General features: G+C 42.5%; 1 protein-coding gene across 1 annotated transcript in view; it reads left to right on the top strand.

Annotated features, from left to right (window-relative positions):
• The first annotated feature begins 22,007 nt into the window (after positions 1-22,007).
• LOC106566206 (metabotropic glutamate receptor 7) overlaps positions 22,008-23,452 on the top strand; it is a 396,414-nt gene continuing 394,969 nt past the window's right edge. Inside the window, exon 1 of the mRNA XM_045691964.1 lies at positions 22,008-23,332. Coding sequence (XP_045547920.1) covers positions 22,811-23,332 — 522 coding nt within the window. The 5' untranslated portion in view covers positions 22,008-22,810. The remainder of the gene's footprint in view (positions 23,333-23,452) is intronic.

Below are 23,452 nucleotides of genomic sequence, written 5' to 3'. Positions count from 1 at the left end.
AATGTTGTTGATCCATCCTCAGTTTTCTCCTATCACAGTCATTAAACTCTGTAACTGTTTTAAAGTCACCATTGGGATCATGGTGAAATCCCTGAGCGGTTTCCTTCCTTTCCGGCAACTGAGTTAAGGGTAGGTAACAACACAGCCGCCACTCTGATCCTCAACATGGGGGGTTCCTTAGGGATGCATGCTTAGTCCCCTCCTGTACTCCCTGTTCACTCATGACTGCATGGCCAGGCATGACTCCAGCACCATCATCAAGTTGTAGGCCAAATCACTGGTAATGATGAGACAGCCTATAGGGAGGAGGTCAGAGACATGGCAATGTGGTGCCAGGACAACAACCTCTCCCTGAACGTGATCAAGACAAAGGAGATGATTGTGGACGATAGGAAACGGAGGACCGAGCACTCCCCCATTCTCATCGACTGGGCTGTTGTGGAGCAGGTTGAGAGCTTCAAGTTCCTTGGTGTCCACATCACCAACAAACTATAATGGTCCAAACACACCAAGACAGTCGTGAAGAGTGCACGACAACATTCCCCTGAAAAGATTCGTCATTGGTCCTCAGATCCTCAAAAGGTTCTACAGCTGCGCCACTGAGCGCATCCTGACTAGTTGCATCACTGCCTGGTATGGCAACTGCTTGGGCCACAAGGCACTACAGAGGGTAGTGCATATGGCCCAGTACATCACTGGGCCCAAACTTCCTGCCATCCAGGCGGTGTCAGATTATGGCCCTAAAAATTGTCAAAGACTCCAGCCATCCTAGTCGTAGACTGTTCTCTCTGCTCCCGCACGAGAAGCAGTACCAGAGTGCCAAGTCTAGGTCCAAGAGGCTTCTTAACACCTTATTCCCCCAAGCAGCAAATCAAAGGGCTACCCAGATCCCTCTGCTGCTACTCTCTGGATATTGTCCTTGTATCATCACTTTAACTCTAGCTACATATTACCTACAACTAACCAGTGCCCCCACACATTGAATCTGTACCACCTGTATGTAGCCTTGCTATTGTTATTTTACTGCTACTGTTTTTTTTTAACCTTTATTTAACTAGGCAAGTCAGTTAAGAACAAATTCTTATTTTCAATGACTGCCTGTTCAGGAGGCAGAACAACAGATTTGTACCTTGTCAGCTCAGGGATTTGAACTTGCAACCTTTCGGTTATTAGTCCAACGCTCTAACCATTAGGCTACCCTGCCGCCACCTGTTTAAATATTTGTTACTTTTATTTTTTATTGTCTATTTTTTTGTTAGGAATTATTTTTCTTAAAATCTTCTTAAAGCATTGTTAGTTAAGGGCTTGTAAGTAAGCATTTCACTATAAGGTCTAAACCTGTTGTATTCGCCGCATGTGACAAATACAATTTGATTTGATTTGAAAGACCAGGGAGGTTTTCCAATACCTCACAAAGAAGGGAAGCTATTGGTAGATGGAGGGGGAAGTTCTGACATTGAATATCTCTTTCAGCTTGGTGAAGTTATTAATTACACTTTTGATAGTGTATCAATACAACTAATCATTACAAAGATAAAGGCATCCTCAAATCTAGCTGCCTGTAGCTCAGGACCTGAAGCAAGGATATGCATATTCTTGATAACATTTGAAAGGAAACACTTTGAAGGTTGTGGAAATGTGAAATTAATTTGGGGAAATGTAACACATTAGATCTGGTAAAAGATAATACAAATAACGTTTTTTTTGTCCCATCATCTTTGAAATGCAAGAGAAAGGCCATAATGTACTACTCCAGGTTAGGCGCAATTTAGATTTTGGCCACTAGATGGCAGCAGTGTATGTGCAAGGTTTTAGACTGATTTAATGAACCATTGCATTTCTGTTCAAAATGTAGTATCAGGACAGCCCAAATGTGCCTATTTGGTTTATTAATACATTTTCAAATTCATAATTGTGCGCTCTCCTCCAACAACAGCATGGTATTCTTTCACTGTAATAGCTATTGTAAATTGGACAGTGCAGTTAGATTAACAATAATTTCAGCTTTTTGCACGTATCAGATATGTCTATGTCCTGGAAATGTTTTTGTTACTTACAACTTCATGCTAGTCACATTAGCCTAGGTTAGCTCAACCGTCCCATGGGTGGGACACCGATCCCGTAGTTAACCACATGGGGGCGGCCCGTTTAGGAAGTCCAGAATCCAGTTGCATAGGGAGGTGTTTAGTCCCAAGGTTCATAGCTTAGTGATGACCTTTGAGGGCACTATGGCGTTGAATGCTGAGCTGTAGTCAATGAATAGCATTCTCACATAGGTGTTATTTTTTTCCAGGTGGGAAAGGGCGGTGTTGAGTGCAATGGAGATTGCGTTATCTGTAGATCTGTTGGGGCGGTATGCAAATTGGAGTGGGTCGGGTTTCTGGGATAATTGTGTTGATGTGATCCATGACCAGCCTTTCAAAGCACTTCATGGCTACAGACGTGAGCGCTACTGGTCGGTAGTAATTTAGGCAGGTTACCTTATTTTTCTTGGGCACAGGGACTATGGTGGTCTGCTTGAAACATGTTGGTATTACAGACTCAGTCAGAGATAGATTGAACATGTCAGTGAAGACAATTGCCAGTTGGTCAGCGCATGCTCAGAGTACACATCCTGGTAATCCATCTGGCCCTGCGGCCTTGTGGATGTTGACCTGTTTAGAGGCCTTACTCACATCGGCTATGGAGAGCGTGATCACACAGTCGTTTGGAACAGCTGATGCTCTCATGCATATTTCAGTGTTGCTTGCCTCGAAGTGAGCATAGAAGTAATTTAGCTCATTTGGTAGGCTTGTCTCACTGGGCAGCTCGCGGCTGTGCTTCCCTTTTGTATTCTGTAATAGTTTACAAGCCCTGCCACATCTGACGAGCGTTGTAGCCGGGGTACTACGATTCAGTTTTAGTCCTGTATTGACGCTTTGCCTGCTTGATGGTTCATTGGAGGGCACAGCGGGATTTCTTATAATCTTCCGGGTTAGAGACCCGCTCCTTGAAAGCGGCAGTGCTACCCTTTAGCTCAGTGCGGATATTGCCTGTAATCCATGGCTTCTGGTTGGGGTATGGACGTACGGTCACTGTGGGGACGATGTCATCAATGCACTTATTGATGATGCCAGTGGCTGATGTGGTAAACTCCTCAATGTCATCGGAAGAATCCCAGAACATATTCCAGTCTGTGATAGCAAAACAGTCCTGTAGCTTAGCATATGCTTCATCTGACCACTTTCTTACTGACCGAGTCACTGGTGCTTCCTGCTTTAGTTTTTGCTTGTAAGCAGGAAACAGGATAGAATTATGGTCAGATTTACCAAATGGAGGTTGAGGGAGAGCTTTGTATGTGTCTCTGTGTGTGGAGTAAAGGTGGTCTGGAGTTTTATTTTTTTCCTCTGCTTGCACATTTAACATGTTGAATCTATGTTGTAAATTCACTGCTTGACTGAGGGATCTTACAGATTTTGTTTTTACTCCTGAACTCATTAAGACCTTCCATAACAAAGGGGTAGAACACTTATTGACTCCAGACATTTAAGCTTTGCATTTTTAATAAATGTAAATTATTTCTTCGAAAAAAATAATTCCACTTTGACATTATGGGATATTGCGTGTAGGCCAGTAACAACACATCTCAATTTAATCCATTTTAAATTCAGGCTATTAACAAAAGAAAATGTGGGGGAAAAGTCATGGGATGTGAATACGTTGTGAAGGCACTGTAGGTAGGGGTACATTTACATTTTACATTTTAGTCATTTAGTAGACGCTCTTATCCAGAGCGACTTACGGTAGTGAATGCATACATTTCATACATTTTTAATTTTTTTAAATTTTGTGTAGCTATAAGCCTGGCACCATCACTAAGCAATGTTGGTGGGCTAGGTTAGTCAACACTGACTACCTGTTGCTATAGAAACACTGACTACCTGTTGCTATAGAAACACGGACTACCTGTAGCTAGTTAACTTCACATCTGCTACAGTATCTTGCACTTCCTTTATCAGCTGATTGTACTGATCGGCAACAGAGTGCAAACAACAGGTTTCTCAGGTAGACATTGACTTTTTCCACATTTTGTTACGGCACAGCCTTATCCTAAAATGGATGAAATACATGTTTTCCTTATCAGTCTACACGCAATTCGGTAGAGTGGCCAGACGGAAGCCACTCCTCAGTAAAAGGGAAATGACAGCCCACTTGGAGTTTGCCAAAAGCCATCTAAACAAGATTCTATGCTCTGATTAAACCAATTTTGAACACTTTGGCCTGAATGACTCCAGCCACCCTAGTCATAGACTCTCTCTGCTACCTCATGGCAAGCGGTACCGGAAGCTTCAAAACAGCTTCTAAACCTCTTCTACCCACAAGCCAAATGACTCCTGAACAGCTGATCAAATGGCTCCCAAGACTATTTGCACCCCTCCTCCCCCCCCCCCACACGCTGCTGCTACTCTCTGTTATTATCTATGCACTTTAATAACCCTACCTGCATATACATAATTACCTCAATTACCTCGACACCGGTGCCCCCGCACATTGACACGTTGACTCTGAACCGGTACCCCCTGTACATAGCCCTGCTATAGTTATTTACTGCTGCTCCTTAATTATGTTTTTCTTGTCCCTTACTTTTTTTGGGAGTATTTTATTAAAACTGCATTGTGGGTTAAGGGCTTGTAAGTAAGCATTTCACTGATTTGAATGCCAACCGTCACGTCTGGAGGAAAACTGGCACCATCTTACGGTGAAGCATGGTGGTGGCAGCATCATGCTGTGGGGGATGTTTTTCAGCTGCAGGGACTGGGAGACTAGTCAAGACTAGTCAAGATCGAGGGAAAGATGAACAGAGCAATGTACAGAGAGATCCTTGATGAAAACATGCTCCAGTGGTCAGGACCTCAGACTGGGGCGAAGGTTCACCTTCCAACAGCACAATGACAGTAAGGACACAGCCAAGACAACGCAGCAGTGGCTTCGGGACAAGTCTCTGAATGCCCTTGACTGGCCCAGCTAGATCCCAGACTTGAACTTGATCAACATCTCTGGAGAGACCAGAAAATTGGTTTTTAGTTCGATGATGAGAGCATTTAACAGTCGGTTTTTAGTTCCATGATGAGAGCATTTAACAGTCGGTTTTTAGTTCCATGATGAGAGCATTTAACAGTCGGTTTTTAATTCCATGATGAGAGCATTTAACAGTCGGTTTTTAATTCCATGATGAGAGCATTTAACAGTCGGTTTTTAATTCCATGATGAGAGCATTTAACAGTCGGTTTTTAGTTCCATGATGAGAGCATTTAACAGTCGGTTTTTAGTTCCATGATGAGAGCATTTAACAGTCGTTTTTTAGTTCCATGATGAGAGCATTTAACAGTCGGTTTTTAGTTCCATGATGAGAGCATTTAACAGTCGGTTTTTAGTTCCATGATGAGAGCATTTAACAGTCGGTTTTTAGTTCCATGATGAGAGCATTTAACAGTTGGTTTTTAGTTCCATGATGAGAGCATTTAACAGTCGGTTTTTAGTTCCATGATGAGAGCATTTAACAGTCGGTTTTTAGTTCCATGATGAGAGCATTTAACAGTCGGTTTTTAATTCCATGATGAGAGCATTTAACAGTCGGTTTTTAGTTCCATGATGAGAGCATTTAACAGTCGGTTTTTAGTTCCATGATGAGAGCATTTAACAGTCGGTTTTTAGTTCCATGATGAGAGCATTTAACAGTTGGTTTTTAGTTCCATGATGAAAGCATTTAACAGTCGTTTTTTTAGCTCCACCATAGCATGTCATCATCTCCAACAGAGCTTGGCTAAGTACCAAACGGCATCCTATTCCTTATATATTGCACTACCATATAGGGACCTGGTGAAAAGTAGTGCACTAGATCGGGAATAGGGTGGCATTTGGGACGGACAGGGTAAGTTTCCCTGAGACTTCTTAGACCATTACACTTTCATGGGGTTTTTGAAGCGGTTTAAATAATGCATTATGTTGTTCCTGTTGGCACTTTCTTTTAAACAATGATACAGGCCTGAAAAATTAATTCAATGGTACTAGGAGTTGTAGGTAGTCCTAACTATAAATACAAGGAGGAGAGGAGTAATTTAGCCTGTACCCAGATCAGTTTGGCTGTCTTGCCAAACCCTCTGGTCATTGTTATGACAAACATAATGACCATTTGAGTTGGAAAGGCATCACAGACAGATCTGGGACCAGCCTTAAGGAATAAGTTCCTGATCATTGAGTTGTTTCAAGTTTCATTGTCACGTGCGCAAGTACAAGCTCTTTCCCAACAATGTAGTAATCAATATCACTAATACTATAGAATAAAGTATAGTTGAATTAAAACACACGAGAAATAGAAATAAGAAGAACACGAGAAAGTAAGTAAGCTACATACGGTGTCAGTTCCAGGGTCAGTAGCTACATACAGGGTCAGTAGCTATATACAGGGTCAGTAGCTATATACAGGGACAGTTCCAGGGTCAGTAGCTACATACGGTGTCAGTTCCAGGGTCAGTAGCTACATACAGGGTCAGTAGCTATATACAGGGTCAGGTCCAGGGTCAGTAGCTATATAAAGGATCAGTTCCAGGGTCAGTAGCTATATACAGGGTCAGTTCCAGGGACAGTTCCAGGGTCAGTAGCTATATACAGGGTCAGTTCCAGGGACAGTTCCAGGGTCAGTAGCTATATACAGGGTCAGTTCCAGGGTCAGTAGCTATATACAGGGACAGTTCCAGGGTCAGTAGCTATATACAGGGTCAGTTCCAGGGTCAGTAGCTATATACAGGGTCAGTTCCAGGGTCAGTAGCTATATACAGGGTCAGTTCAAGGGTCCGTAGCTATATACAGGGACAGTTCCAGGGTCAGTAGCTATATACAGGGTCAGTAGCTATATACAGGGACAGTTCCAGGGTCAGTTCCAGGGTCAGTAGCTATATACAGGGGCAGTAGCTATATACAGGGGCAGTAGCTATATACAGGGACAGTTCCAGGGTCAGTTCCAGGGTCAGTAGCTATATACAGGGTCAGTTCCAGGGTCAGTTCCAGGGTCAGTAGCTATATACAGGGTCAGTAGCTATATACAGGGACAGTTCCAGGGTCAGTAGCTATATACAGGGTCAGTAGCTATATACAGGGACAGTAGCTATATACAGGGTCAGTTCAAGGGACAGTTCCAGGGTCAGTAGCTATATACAGGGTCAGTTCCAGGGTCAGTAGCTATATACAGGGTCAGTAGCTATATACAGGGACAGTTCCAGGGTCAGTAGTTATATACAGGGTCAGTAGCTATATACAGGGTCAGTTCAAGGGACAGTTCCAGGGTCAGTAGCTATATACAGGGGCAGTAGCTATATACAGGGGCAGTAGCTATATACAGGGACAGTTCCAGGGTCAGTTCCAGGGTCAGTAGCTATATACAGGGACAGTAGCTATATACAGGGTCAGTAGCTATATACAGGGTCAGTTCCAGGGTCAGTAGTTATATACAGGGTCAGTAGCTATATACAGGGTCAGTAGCTATATACAGGGTCAGTAGCTATATACAGGGTCAGTTCCAGGGTCAGTAGTTATATACAGGGTCAGTAGCTATATACAGGGTCAGTTCAAGGGACAGTTCCAGGGTCAGTGGCTATATACAGGGTCAGTTCCAGGGTCAGTAGTTATATACAGGGTCAGTAGCTATATACAGGGTCAGTTCCAGGGTCAGTAGCTATATACAGGGTCAGTTCCAGGGTCAGTAGCTACATACAGGGTCAGTTCCAGGGTCAGTAGCTATATACAGGGTCAGTAGCTATATACAGGGTCAGTTCCAGGGACAGTAGCTATATACAGGGTCAGTAGCTATATACAGGGTCAGTAGCTATATACAGGGACAGTTCCAGGGTCAGTAGGTATATACAGGGACAGTTCCAGGGTCAGTAGCTATATACAGGGTCAGTTCCAGGGACAGTAGCTATATACAGGGTCAGTAGCTATATACAGGATCAGTAGCTATATACAGGGTCAGTTCCAGGGTCAGTAGCTATATACAGGGTCAGTAGCTATATACAGGGTCAGTTCCAGGACAGTAGCTATATACAGGGTCAGTAGCTATATACAGGGTCAGTAGCTATATACAGGGACAGTTCCAGGGTCAGTAGGTATATACAGGGACAGTTCCAGGGTGAGTAGCTATATACAGGGTCAGTTCCAGGGACAGTAGCTATATACAGGGTCAGTAGCTCTATACAGGATCAGTAGCTATATACAGGGACAGTTCCAGGGTCAGTAGCTATATACAGGGTCAGTAGCTATATACAGGGTCAGTTCCAGGGACAGTAGCTATATACAGGGTCAGTAGCTATATACAGGGTCAGCAGCTATATACAGGGACAGTTCCAGGGTCAGTAGGTATATACAGGGACAGTTCCAGGGTCAGTAGCTATATACAGGGTCAGTTCCAGGGACAGTAGCTATATACAGGGTCAGTAGCTATATACAGGATCAGTAGCTATATACAGGGTCAGTTCCAGGGTCAGTAGCTATATACAGGGTCAGTAGCTATATACAGGGTCAGTTCCAGGGACAGTAGCTATATACAGGGTCAGTAGCTATATACAGGGTCAGTAGCTATATACAGGGACAGTTCCAGGGTCAGTAGGTATAAACAGGGACAGTTCCAGGGTCAGTAGCTATATACAGGGTCAGTTCCAGGGTCAGTAGCTATATACAGGGTCAGTTCCAGGGTCAGTAGTTATATGCAGGGACAGGTCCAGGGTCAGTAGCTATATACAGGGTCAGTTCCAGGGTCAGTAGCTATATAGAGGGTCAGTTCCAGGGTCAGTAGCTATATACAGGGTCAGTTCCAGGGTCAGTAGCTATATACAGGTCAGTTCCAGGGTCAGTAGTTATATACAGGGTCAGTCCCAGTACCATATTAACAATGTGCAGGGATACTGGAATGATGGAGGTAGATATGTATAGGGGGAAGGAGACAGGGATAATGGAGTGATGGAGGTAGATATGTATAGGGGGAAGGGGACATGGATACTGGAGTGATGGAGGTAGATATGTATAGGGGGAAGGAGACAGGGATACTGGAGTGATGGAGGTAGATATGTATAGGGGGAAGGAGACAGGGATACTGGAGTGATGGAGGTAGATATGTATAGGGGGAAGGGGACATGGATACTGGAGTGATGGAGGTAGATATGTATAGGGGGAAGGGGACAGGGATACTGGAGTGATGGAGGTAGATATGTATAGGGGGAAGGGGACATGGATACTGGAGTGATGGAGGTAGATATGTATAGGGGGAAGGGGACAGGGATACTGGAGTGATGGAGGTAGATATGTATAGGGGACAGGGATAATGGAGTGATGGAGGTAGATATGAATAGGGGAAGGAGACAGGGATACTGGAGTGATGGAGGTAGATATGTATAGGGGGAAGGGGACAGGGATACTGGAGTGATGGAGGTAGATATGTATAGGGGACAGGGATACTGTAGTGATGGAGGTAGATATGTATAGGGGTAAGGTGACAGGGATACTGGAGTGATGGAGGTAGATATGAATAGGGGGAAGGAGACAAGGATACTGGAGTGATGGAGGTAGATATGTATAGAGGGAAGGAGACAGGGATACTGGAGTGATGGAGGTAGATATGAATAGGGGGAAGGAGACAAGGATACTGGAGTGATGGAGGTAGATATGTATAGGGGGAAGGGGACAGGGATACTGGAGTGATGGAGGTAGATATGTATAGGGGACAGGGATAATGGAGTGATGGAGGTAGATATGTATATGGGGAAGGAGACAGGGATAATGGAGTGATGGAGGTAGATATGTATAGGGGACAGGGATAATGGAGTGATGGAGGTAGATATGTATAGGGGGAAGGGGACATGGATACTGGAGTGATGGAGGTAGATATGTATAGGGGGAAGGAGACAGGGATACTGGAGTGATGGAGGTAGATATGTATAGGGGACAGGGGACAGGGATACTGGAGTGATGGAGGTAGATATGTATAGGGGGAAGGAGACAGGGATACTGGAGTGATGGAGGTAGATATGTATAGGGGGAAGGGGACAGGGATACTGGAGTGATGGAGGTAGATATGAATAGGGGAAGGGGACAGGGATACTGGAGTGATGGAGGTAGATATGTATAGGGGGAAGGGGACAGGGATACTGGAGTGATGGAGGTAGATATGTATAGGGGACAGGGATAATGGAGTGATGGAGGTAGATATGTATAGGGGGAAGGAGACAAGGATACTGGAGTGATGGAGGTAGATATGTATAGGGGGAAGGAGACAGGGATACTGGAGTGATGGAGGTAGATATGAATAGGGGGAAGGAGACAAGGATACTGGAGTGATGGAGGTAGATATGTATAGGGGGAAGGAGACTAGGCATCAGGATATAAATAAACAGAGGAGCAGCAGCAGCATATATTGTTTGTGCGTGTGTGTATGTGTGTGTGTGGTTGTGTGCGTGTTTTTTTTGTTTCTTTTTCACCTTTATTTAACCAGGTAGGCAAGTTGAGAACAAGTTCTCATTTACAACTGTGACCTGGCCAAGATAAAGCAAAGCAGTTCGACAGTGTGTGTGTGTGTGTAGAGTGTGCATGTGAATGTGTTTCAGTTCTAAAATCAAATAGAAGGGTCAATGCAGATAGCCATGAAGCCATGTAGCCATGTAGTCATGTAGCCATGTAGTCATGAAGCCATGTAGCCATGAAGCCATGTAGCCATGTAGCCATGAAACCATGAAGCCATGTAGTCATGTAGCCATGTAGCCATGTAGTCATGAAGCCATGTAGCCATGTAGCCATGTAGTTGGCTATTTATCAGTCTTATGTTTTTGGGATAAAAACTGTTCATTAGCCTGCTGGTGTCAGACGTGTTGCTCTGGTACTGCTTGGCGAGTCTTTAAAACATTTGGTCCACTTCCTTTCAAAGCGCCTGGTATAGAGGTCCTGCATTGCAGGGAGCTCGGCCCCAATGATGTACTGGGCTGTCCGCACCGCCCTCTATAGCACCATGTGATCGAAGGTGGTGCAGTTGCCATGCCAAGTAGTGATGCAGCCAGTCAAGATGCTCTCAATGGTGCAGCTGTAGAACTTTTTTTTGAGGATTTGAGGGCCCATGCAGAATATTTTCAAGATGTGCGTACCTCCGTGGATAGACTGAGGTACTGTATACGCTCCGACGTTGCAACCTGAAGATCATTGACGTCATGATTTGACCTCGCGTTTTTCAGAGTTCCCAGTTGTCTTGAAAGCGGCAATACTACCATCCATGAATCTACAGGTAGCTAAAGCTAACCAACTAGGTTCAATGTTAGCTAGCTAGCTAACATTAGGCTATAACTAGGAATACAAATGGATTTCTGAGATACAAATAATATTACCGCACAGATCATACACGTAACGTTAGCTAGCGAGCCAGCCAGTTAACGTTAGCTAGCAGGCTAACAGTACACTTTAACGTCCAATGAAAATTATTTTCTGACCAAATTAGAAACGTGTAATATCTGAAAATGTTGCTAGACCCGTATACATGGATGAAGGCTTCTCCCTCTCTGTCATGGATGCCGTGGTTGCCATTAGTTTGAAGATGTAATCGAAAGACAGGTGTTTTATACAACAGCCTTCTGTGTTCTCTTTTTGGTTATCATCTCTCTGCTTCCACCGGGCATTCCACTGATTTCAAAACTCAGCCAACTTCTTCGCTGCAATGACACTGTTGATCGCCGTTTCTTCCCTATGGAAAAGAACATTAACTCCATACATTTGTTAGATGTACTGCGCTAAACTGTACTGTTTACAGAAAATCTGCAGATAAAAATACTATATTGACAGCTGACAGTTATCAAACCCTCTCCTCCTAAAAAGAGGTTCACCAGTAAGCCAACTTCATAGACTGCGTCGCGTCTGTGACACAGAGGAAGAATATGAAAGACAATCAAATTTCTTTCATTTCAACATTTCTGCTTGTAGAGGATACCCCCGATACCTGGCTTGATGAAGCTCCAAAACAAGCTAAAAGCTTGAACAGTTAATTAAGTTAATCCCAACAAAAATACAACAAACTATTTTCTGAAAACTCTATACATACTTTCAATGACAGACGCAATGGCATCAAGTCTATTGTCAATAAACATCAGCATATATTATAATGAGAATTGTCTTTAAATTCTACATTCCAGAATCCACCATTATTCACAATATTCACCTATAAACGATTAAGAAATGTATCACACATATTGATTAATATCAGATGTGATCAGGAAAAGAAAAGAGGCCTTCATAAAGGATGATTCCCCTGTACCTCCTGTAGCACCATAAGGATGTTTCCCCTGTACCTCCTGTAGCACCATAAGGATGTTTCCCCTGTAGATCATGTACCTTCTGTAGCACCATAAGGATGTTTCCCCTGTACCTCCTGTAGCACCATAAGGATGTTTCCCCTGTACCTCCTGTAGCACCATAAGGATGTTTCCCCTGTACCTCCTGTAGCACCATAAGGATGTTTCCCCTGTAGATCATGTACCTTCTGTAGCACCATAAGGATGTTTCCCCTGTAGATCATGTACCTCCTGTAGCACCATAAGGATGTTTCCCTTGTAGATCATGTACCTCCTGTAGCACCATAAGGATGTTTCCCCTGTACCTCCTGTAGCACCATAAGGATGTTTCCCCTGTAGATCATGTACCTTCTGTAGCACCATAAGGATGTTTCCCCTGTAGATCATGTACCTCCTGTAGCACCATAAGGATGTTTCCCCTGAGATCCTGTACCTCCTGTAGCACCATAAGGATGTTTCCCCTGTAGATCCTGTAGCACCATAAGGATGTTTCCCCTGTAGATCCTGTAGCACCATAAGGATGTTTCCCCTGTAGATCCTGTAGCACCATAAGGATGTTTCCCCTGTAGATCCTGTAGCACCATAAGGATGTTTCCCCTGTAGATCATGTACCTTCTGTAGCACCATAAGGATGTTTCCCCTGTAGATCATGTACCTCCTGTAGCACCATAAAGATGTTTCCCCTGAGATCCTGTACCTCCTGTAGCACCATAAGGATGTTTCCCCTGTAGATCCTGTAGCACCATAAGGATGTTTCCCCTGTAGATCCTGTAGCACCATAAGGATGTTTCCCCTGTAGATCCTGTAGCACCATAAGGATGTTTCCCCTGTAGATCCTGTAGCACCATAAGGATGTTTCCCCTGTAGATCATGTACCTTCTGTAGCACCATAAGGATGTTTCCCCTGTAGATCATGTACCTCCTGTAGCACCATAAGGATGTTTCCCCTGTAGATCCTGTGGCACCATAAGGATGTTTCCCCTGTAGATCATGTAGCACCATAAGGATGTTTCCCCTGTAGATCATGTACCTCCTGTAGCATCATAAGGATGTTTCCCCTGTAGATCATGTAGCACCATAAGGATGTTTCCCCTGTAGATCCTGTACCTCCTGTAGCACCATAAGGATGTTTCCCCTGTAGATCCTGTACCTCCTGTAGCACCATAAGGATGTGTCCCCTGTAGATCATGTACCTCCTGTAGCACCATAAGGATGTTTCCCCTGTAGATCATGTAGCACCATAAGGATGTTTCCCCTGTAGATCCTGTACCTCCTGTAGCACCATAAGGATGTTTCCCCTGTAGATCCTGTACCTCCTGTAGCACCATAAGGATGTTTCCCCTGTAGATCCCGTACCTCCTGTAGCACCATAAGGATGTTTTCCCCTGTAGATCATGTACCTCCTGTAGCACCATAAGGATGTTTCCCCTGTACCTCCTGTAGCACCATAAGGATGTTTCCCTGTACCTTCTGTAGCACCATAAGGATGTTTCCCCTGTACCTCCTGTAGCACCATAAGGATGTTTCCCATGTACCTTCTGTAGCACCATAAGGATGTTTCCCCTGTAGATCATGTAGCACCATAAGGATGTTTTCCCCTGTAGATCATGTACCTCCTGTAGCACCATAAGGATGTTTCCCCTGTACCTCCTGTAGCACCATAAGGATGTTTCCCCTGTAGATCATGTACCTTCTGTAGCACCATAAGGATGTTTCCCCTGTAGATCATGTACCTTCTGTAGCACCATAAGGATGTTTCCCCTGTACCTCCTGTAGCACCATAAGGATGTTTCCCCTGTACCTCCTGTAGCACCATAAGGATGTTTCCCCTGTAGATCATGTAGCACAATAAGGATGTTTCCCCTGTAGATCATGTAGCACCATAAAGATGTTTCCCCTGTACCTCCTGTAGCACCATAAGGATGTGTCCCCTGTACCTCCTGTAGCACCATAAAGACATGTTGTAACGATGTATGCCCTCAGACTATGATACAAAGTCATGCACAACTTCTACTACTAAAGGAGTAATTTATATGTTTCAGTGTTCTTGTGATGTGATTTATATTGGAAAAATTCCCTAGCCTTTAAAGTACGCCTTTGAAGAACATAAATCCACTAGTACACATCCATATATCACTTTGAGAGACACTTTATAGAACCAAATCATTCTATTTAATGAATTGTTTTGCGTCAGGATCGCTGCCATACATTAGAATTCTGTATTTCTTTGTGACTAATTTGTATGCAGGTAGACCAGAGAAGCCACATCCCTGATTGGCAGATGAATGGCAACCCTGATTAGAAGCACCTGCTGCTCATCAATTGTTCCCTACAAATGCTGTTTTGAATTAAAATACAATTGTACCTAGACACTGAAGAAGGCCGTAAAGTCAAAACGTCTCTGTACACTATCGCTGATGCAGTGAAAATAATCATTTAAAATAGGAATAATGAAGTAAGCTTTGAGTGCGAACCCATTCCACCTCTTAGTTGGTCTGAATTGGCGGGTTTTATGCCCTAGCCAAGCTTCTGGGAGGGTACCATGGTTCCCTTCTGATCGTTGTTTCTTCCCCATCACGGTCATCAGAAGACTCTACAATCTCTGGTTCAATGGTACTGTTTTTACCTAAATCAGGGATTTCCTCATTGTCTGATTAATTTTCAGAGTCAGAGAGATTCGGCATGGCATGATCGTCCTCCAGAAAGTAGTCCATCACAACTTTTTCCCACTAATGTTGTTGATAGTGCTATTAACTTGAGGGCAGAAATGTTGAGAGCAGTATCAAAACTTTTTCAGTTCTTTGTGATATTTTTCAAAATAAAAGCTGCGGTAGAAAGGATTATACGCATACTGAGCAGCTCATGTTATAGACAGAAGCGCGCTACATGGCAGACCAATCAGATCTCATCTCTCGGCATGTCCAGCCCATCCATTATCTCAGCCAATCATGGCTAGGGGGAAGGTTCCTCTATTTTTCCCAAGGCTAAACCAACTAGGATTGTAATTTAACAATGTTATTTGTATTTACAGAAGGCATACAAGTGTGTCATTAATTAAGGTTCATTAAATTCCATAAAGCATTTATGCCCCAAAAAATGCATATAAATATTTTTTTTCAAATGCCTCTCCTGTGAAATAATGAATTACCACATATGCCTACTAGCGTCTTGAAACGGGTCACATAATATTTGAAATAACAGAATTTCACTCGCTGGTGGCAAGTTGGGCATATTTTCTACTAGCCCGGTCTGAAAAGTTATTGCCCCGGACTAGCTTAAATTCCATCCCTGACTGTATTCCATCAGTGTCAGCACATTAATATGTTTTTCAACACCATTCCCTTATACCCATACCACCAGAGAGATTGTGACACCTGCTTTTCAGAAACTACAATAGCGTTTTAGCGTCTGGACTCCAACAATCAAGATTCTGTGTGGAGTCAACTGATTAAAAGCTCCGTAAAATCTACCAAGAGAGCTGATGGCTTTCCTTGAGATATTCTCATGATTAATAATGGGATATATTTTCATTTTATGCCAGCCAATGCCAATGTCAGCCACCAATCCAATACAACGCTTTAATCATGTTGTGTAGAAGGGTTCTTATGTTCTTAAGTTATGCATTAAATTAGTGCCCCGGTTAAAAAGTACGATTTCCCCAAGCTCCTTTTGACCTTTTTTATTGAAAAACCTGGTTTCCAAAATACATTGTAATTGAATGCTGAACTACAGCAGATTCATATTCCTTGATTAGATGTGTCACGTCCTGACCAGTATAAGGGGTTATTTGTTATTGTAGTTTGGTCAGGACGTGGCAGGGGGTGTTTGTTTTATGTGGTTCAGGGTGTGTTTTGTGTATGTGTTTAGGGAGAGGGGTATTTGATTTATTAGTCCGGGGTTTGTTAGTCATTGTTCTATGTTAGTATATTTCTATGTTCTATCTAGTCTTTTGTAGTTCTATGTTTAGTTAATTGGGGTTGGACCTTCAATTGGAGGCAGCTGGTTATTGTTGCCTCTGATTGAAGGTCCTATAATTAGGACTTTGTTTTTCATGGGATTTTGTAGGAGATTGTTCTTGTTTAGCTGTTTGCCTGATAAGACTGTCAAGTTCGTTTTGTTTTGTATACGTTTTTGTGTTTTCCTTCTTCACCAAATAAAAAAAGAAGATGAGTGTACATTTTCCCGCTGCGTCTTGGTCAAAACCCAACGACACCCGTGACAGATGCCTGTAATGGGCGTCGTAACGATTGGACCAAGGTGCAGCGGGAACGTGTGTACTCATCTTCTTTATTAAATCAAAAGAAGGAATAACAAACAAATCACGTATACTAAAAACAACGAACGACACTAACCAGTCCTGTCAGGTGCACAGACACAAAACAGGAGACAACTACCCACAAATCCCATTACAAAAACACCCCTATACATAGGACCTTCAATCAGAGGCAACAAGGAACAGCTGCATAGAAATAGATAGACTAGACTGAACATAGAAATACACTAACATAGAACATAGACAAAAAAAAAACAGAACACATAAAACAAACATTCCTCTTACATAATACCATAGCCCAACAAACCCCGAAACACTCTAAACAAACACCTCTTGCCACGTCCTGACCAAACTAAAATAACAAATAACCCCCTATACTGGTCAGGACGTGACAATCCCAAGCTCTAGACATTATATCACTATTTGAAGAGTGAGGCAAAATTAGTTTTTTGAATACTGCTTGAATCAATTGTGATGGCAACAAAGGTGACATAATTGAAAAGGTAAAAAAAATATTGTGAGTTCTTCATTACCTGTTGGTGCAGAGTTAATTAACCTGTCTGGGCGAGGTGGGACGCTTCAACAGCCAGTGGAATCGCGTGGCGCGAAATACAAATACCTAAAAAATGCTATAACTTCAATATCTCAAACATATGACTATTTTACACCATTTTAAAGACAAGACTCTAGTTAATCTAACCACATTGTCCTTTTCAAAAAGGCTTTACAGCGAAAGCAAAACATTAGATTATGTCAGGAGAGTACCCTGCCAAAAATAATCACACAGCCATTTTCAAAGCAAGCATATATGTCACAAAAACCAAAACCACAGCTAAATGCAGCACTAACCTTTGATGATCTTCATCAGATGACACTCCTAGGACATTATCCTGTTAGGGCTAGGGGGCAGTATTGACACGGCTGGATAAAAAACGTACCCGATTTAATCTGGTTACTACTCCTGCCCAGTAACTAGAATATGCATATAATTATTGGCTTTGGATAGAAAACACTCCACAGTTTCTAAAACTGTTTGAATGGTGTCTGTGAGTATAACAGAACTCAAATGGCAGGTCAAAACCTGAGAAGATTCTGTACAGGAAGTACCCTGTCTGACCATTTCTTGGCCTTCTTTGCCATCTCTATCCATTACAAAGGATCTCTGCTGTTACGTGACACTTCCTACGGCTCACATGGGCTCTCAGAAGGCGGCAAAAAGCTGAATCGTGGCTTTGCAGGCTCTGGCTGAAAAAAAGTAGCGCGTTTGGGTAGTGGCTGGTTACAGTACTGTGAGACTCAGGCTCGTGCCCGCGTCGACCGAAAGCTTTGTTTTCTTTCCTCTGTTTACCTAAACGGAGATTCCCGGTCGGAATATTATCGCTTTTTTACGAGAAAAATGGCATAAAAATGGATTTTAAACAGCGGTTGACATGCTTCGAAGTACGGTAATGGAATATTTAGAATTTTTTTGTCACGAATTGCGCCATGCTCGCGACCCTGATTTACCATTTCCGATAGTGTCTGGAACGCACGAACAAAACGCCGCTATTCGGATATAACGATGAATTATTTTGGACCAAACCAACATTTGTTATTGAAGTAGCAGTCCTGGGAGTGCATTCTGACGAAGACAACAAAGGTAATCAAACTTTTGTAATAATAAATCGGAGTTTGGTCAGGGCTAAACTTGGTCGGTGTCTAAATGGCTAGCCCTGATGGCTGGGCTATCTACTGAGAATATTGCAAAATGTGCTTTCACCGAAAAGCTATTTTAAAATCGGACACCTCGATTGCACAAAGGAGTTCTGTATCTATAATTCTTAAAATAATTGTTATGTTTTTTGTGAACGTTTATCGTGAGTAATTTAGTAAATTCACCGGGGGTTTGCGGGGGGTATGCTAGTTCTGAACGTCACATGCTAATGTAAAAAGCAGTTTTTTTATATAAATATGAACTTGATTGAACAAAACATGCATGTATTGTATAACATAATGTCCTAGGGTTGTCATCTGATGAAGATCATCAAAGGTTAGTGCTGCATTTAGCTGTCTTCTGGGTTTTTGTGACATTATATGCTAGCTTGAAAAATGGGTGTCTGATTATTTCTGGCTGGGTACTCTGCTGACATAATCTAATGTTTTGTTTTCGTTGTAAAGCCTTTTTGAAATCGGACAGTGTGTTTAGATTAACGAGAGTCTTGTCTTTAAAATAATGTAAAATAGTCATATGTTTGAGAAGTTGAAGTAATAGCATTTCTAAGGTATTTGAAAATCGCGCCACTGGATTAGACTGGCTGTTGTGTAGGTGGGACAAATTCGTCCCGCCTAGCCCAGAGAGGTTATGTTATACAATACATGCATGTTTTGTTCAATCAAGTTCATATTTATATAAAAAACCAGCTTTTTACATTAGCATGTGATGTTCAGAACTAGCATACCCACCGCAAACTTCCAGTGAATTTACTACATTACTCACGATAAACGTTCACAAAATACTTAACAATTATTTTAAGAACTATAGATACAGAACTCCTTTATGCAATCCCGGTGTCAGATTTTAAAATAGCTTTTCAGCGAAAGCACATTTTGCAATATTCTGAGTAGATAGCTTGGCCATCACAGGCTAGCTAATTTGACACCCACCAAGTTTGGACAACCTAAGCTCAGAATTTATATTAGAAAAATTGGATTACCTTTGCTGTTCTTCGTCAGAATGCACTCCCAGGACTTCTACTTCAACAACAAATGTTGTTTTGGTTCCAAATAATCCATAGTTATATTAAAATACCTCCGTTTTGTTTGTGTGTTCAGGTCACTATCCGAAGGGTGACGCGCAAGCGCATTTTGTGCCAAAAAAAATTCAAAATATTCCATTACCGTACTTCGAAGCATGTCAAATGCTGTTAAAAATCAATTTTTATGCTACTTTTCTCGTATAATAGCGATAATATTCCAACCGGGCAACGTTGTATTCATTCAAAGGCTGAAAGGAAAAAATGGAGAATTCTCATGAATGCTCATCGAGACAGGAGACACGTCATTCCACTTTCTGGCGCCTTCTGAGAGCCAATGGAAGCCTTAGAAAATGTCACGTTACAGCAGAGATGCTGTATTTTCAATAGAGATGCAACAGAAGGACAAGAAATTGTCAGACAGGGCACTTCCTGTATGGAATCTTCTCAGGTTTTGGCCTGCCATATGAGTTCTGTTATACTCACAGACACCATTCAAACAGTTTTAGAAACTTTGGAGTGTTTTCTATCCAAATCTACTAATTATATGCATATTCTCATTTCTGGGCAAGAGTACTAACCAGTTTAAATCGGGTATGTTTTTAATCTGGCTGTGCAAATACTGCCCCCTAGCCCCAACAGGTTAAGCATACTGTACGATTATGCTAAAGTCTGTCATTATGTGTGTCCAGTACTTATGATTCTTTGTAAAATAAGAAAGGACCATATTCTTGTACAATGGATTATGGATTATGGACAGATTCTAAGATTATCTTCCTGGTGTCTGGGTTGTTCTCTGTAGTCTACCTGATACTTGTTAAGGGCATTATCAAACTACAGTACATAACAAGCAGTAATACCGCCTGCAAAAATTGTCAAAAATCCTCTTTCCTTGTTTCAACTACAAAATAACAACAATGAATGGGGAATAAATGTATATATATATTTTTTAATAATGGAATCATTGACTTGTGTAGCTTGTGTGTGTGTTTGTGTGGGGGGGGGCTCTCTCTCTCTCGCACTCTCTCTTTTTTGTGTGTGTGTGTGTGTGTGTGTGCGTGTGCGTGTGTGTGCGTGTGCGTGTGTGTGTGTGTGCGTGTGTGTGTGTGTGTGTGCGTCCATGCGAAATATAGCAGCCATGCATGCTTGCATAGTCGGCAATAGCTTGTATAAAGCTGTAACACTTTGTAGAACAAAATCATTCTATTAATGAATTGTGTTGCGTCAGGATCGCTCCCATACCCTATAATTCCATATTTCCTTGTGACTAATTTGTATACCAGAGAAGACACATCTCTGAAATATAGAAACCATGCATGCTTGCATAGTCGGCAATAGCTTGAATAAAGCTGCAACAGAATTAGGTAGCCTCCTACGCTCAACAAACACTGTATGGTACATCAGGTTTTCCCTGGTAGCCTAGGCTACACAAGCGTAATCATTATGGATTCCTAACATCGATTTTTAGTACCCATTTCTCCTGATCAAAGAACCAGCCCCTGGGTTGAAAAGAAAAATAGGCAGTAGACTTGATAATGCCCGCTCCAATGTTCTCTATCTCTGTCTCTGTCTCTGTCTCTCTTTCTCTCTCTCTCTGTCTCTCTCTCTCTCTCTCTTTCTCTCTCTCTCTCTCTGTGTCTCTCTCTCTGTGTCTCTTTCTCTAAAGAGTTTATTTCACTTGTGTATATTATCTACCTCACTTGCTTTGGCAATGTTAACATATGTTTCCCATGCCAATAAAGCCCCTTGAATTGAATTGAGAGACAGAGAGAGAGAAACAGAGAGAGCGAGACAGAGAGAAAGTCAGAGAGACAGAGAGAGAGAGAGAGATTACATCCAACCAAATAATAAGAAATCAAAAGGAGAACTGCTTGACACATTGGAAATAATCAAACAAAAAACAGAGCAAACTAGAACGCTATTTGGCCCTAAACAGAGACACAGTGGCAGAATACCTGGCCACTTTGACTGATCCAAAACTAAGAAAACATTTGACTACAGACTCAATGATCATAGCCTTGCTATTGAAAGATACTGCAATAGACAGACCTGGCTTTCAAGAGAAGACAGGCTATGTGCAACACTGCCCACAAAATGATATGTAAACTGAGCTGCACTTCCTAACCTCCTGCCAAATGTATGACCATATTAGAGACACATATTTCCCTCAGATTACACAGACCCACAAAGAATTCAAGAACATATAAAATGTTGATAAACTCCCATATATATGAGGTGAAATACCAGTGTGTAATAGCAGCAGCAATATGTCAGAAACACCAATGTACATTCTACTATTGGCACATCGTCACGACACTGTATTGTTAAATGTTAGACTGTACTACATTTGTAACCGCCAATAATATAATATTTTAAACTTTATTCTCTTGAAACTTTTTTTGTGTATGTAATGTATACTGGTAATGTCTGATTCTTTTTGTCTTTGATTCATTTGCTTTGTAGTGTTTTTTTTTGTCGTTTTTTGTTTTATTTTTTTCCCATTTGCTTTGGCAATGTAAACACGCTTCCCATACCAATAAACCCTCTGAATTGAATTGAGAAAGAGGGAGAGAATGAGAGAGTACGAGAAAGATAGAGAGAGAGAAAGATAGAGAGAGAGAGAGAGCAGGCATCATTCCCTCCGTTAGAGCTCAGTGGGAGATACGTGTTTTGTCTGCGCTCCTCTCCCTCCAAGTGAGGCATTTCTAAGGGACCAACAACGGAAAAGAGATTACTTTCACCAAAGATTCAGCCGCATTTGAATCAAACGGGAGCCTCAGCTACCCCGAGCTGGATCTATTCAGAAGGTAATTCCGTTATCATCACGCTGTGTGCTCCTGTGATGGACTGCTTGTGAATTAACAAAAACAAAAACAAAAATACTTTTCGATGTTCTATTTCTTGAAGATTCGTTGATTGTCCCTTTGGTTTTCAAACTATTCATTAGTGTTTTAGGTTATTCGTTGTGGAAGTATGACATCAGTGCACTGTGAGAGCTTGGTGGGTGATTCACGATTTCAACGGCGGAATATCTACGGCACTTCCTCGTACACTTTGTAGAAAATTAGTTCTGATTGGAAGCGGTTACATTCTTCCTACAATGGTCGGTGCTCTTTATTGAATATCGACTCAAATTCAAACCCGGAATGGGCGTCCAAGCAACAAGCGACTATGTGAACAGTACTCTGCTTCTCGGCAGTTCTGCGCACATTTAGAAGGAATAAAGGCATCGGTAAACCCGTCGGTAGCCTTTACCGGAATAATCTGCACACCTTTCTCTCACCTGACAATTTTTGTCTACACATGGACTTACTTTGGACGATGCATCAGCTTGATTTTATAGAAGTATAATAAAATAAAATAAAGTGCCTCGGTGAATTTGGTCTTTTTTTTCTGAATCGAAGTCGGAGGAGGTAAGAGGGAGAGAAAGAGAGAGAGAGAGAGAGACCATGGCCAGGCTAAGGCATGGTGGTGTGGTTCTACAACTGAACAAACCCTACTTTACGTGGCGAGTGTTGTGGGTGATGAAAGCTCTATTCGACCTTACAGCATCGCAGGAAATTTACGCACCACATTCCATAAGAATGGAGGGAGACCTGACCCTTGGTGGCCTCTTCCCCGTGCACGCCCGGGGGATCCCGGGGGAACCGTGTGGTGATATCAAGAAAGAGAACGGCATCCACCGCCTCGAAGCTATGATGTACGCCTTGGATCAAATCAACAGTGATGACGAGCTTTTGCCCAATATCACCCTAGGTGCCCGGGTGCTCGATACGTGTTCGAGGGACACCTATGCTCTGGAGCAGTCCCTGACTTTTGTGCAGGCGCTCATACAAAAAGACACTTCGGACGTGAGGTGTATGAACGGGGAACCACCAGTGTTCGTCAAACCAGAGAAAGTTGTTGGAGTGATAGGAGCTTCAGCAAGTTCTGTATCGATCATGGTGGCGAACATATTACGTCTCTTTCAGGTGAGTGGTGATCAGAATAAAACAGACATACATCATGTGTTATAATGAGAGAGAGAGAGAGAGAGAGAGAGAGAGAGAGAGAGAGAGAGAGAGAGAGAGAGAGAGAGAGAGAGAGAGAGA

The sequence above is a fragment of the Salmo salar genome, chromosome ssa12, assembly GCF_905237065.1.
Source record: "Salmo salar chromosome ssa12, Ssal_v3.1, whole genome shotgun sequence".
Classification (NCBI taxonomy): Eukaryota; Metazoa; Chordata; class Actinopteri; order Salmoniformes; family Salmonidae; genus Salmo; species Salmo salar.
The sequence above is the reverse complement of the archived record's forward strand: the minus strand, read 5'-3'. Positions and strand labels throughout refer to the sequence as shown.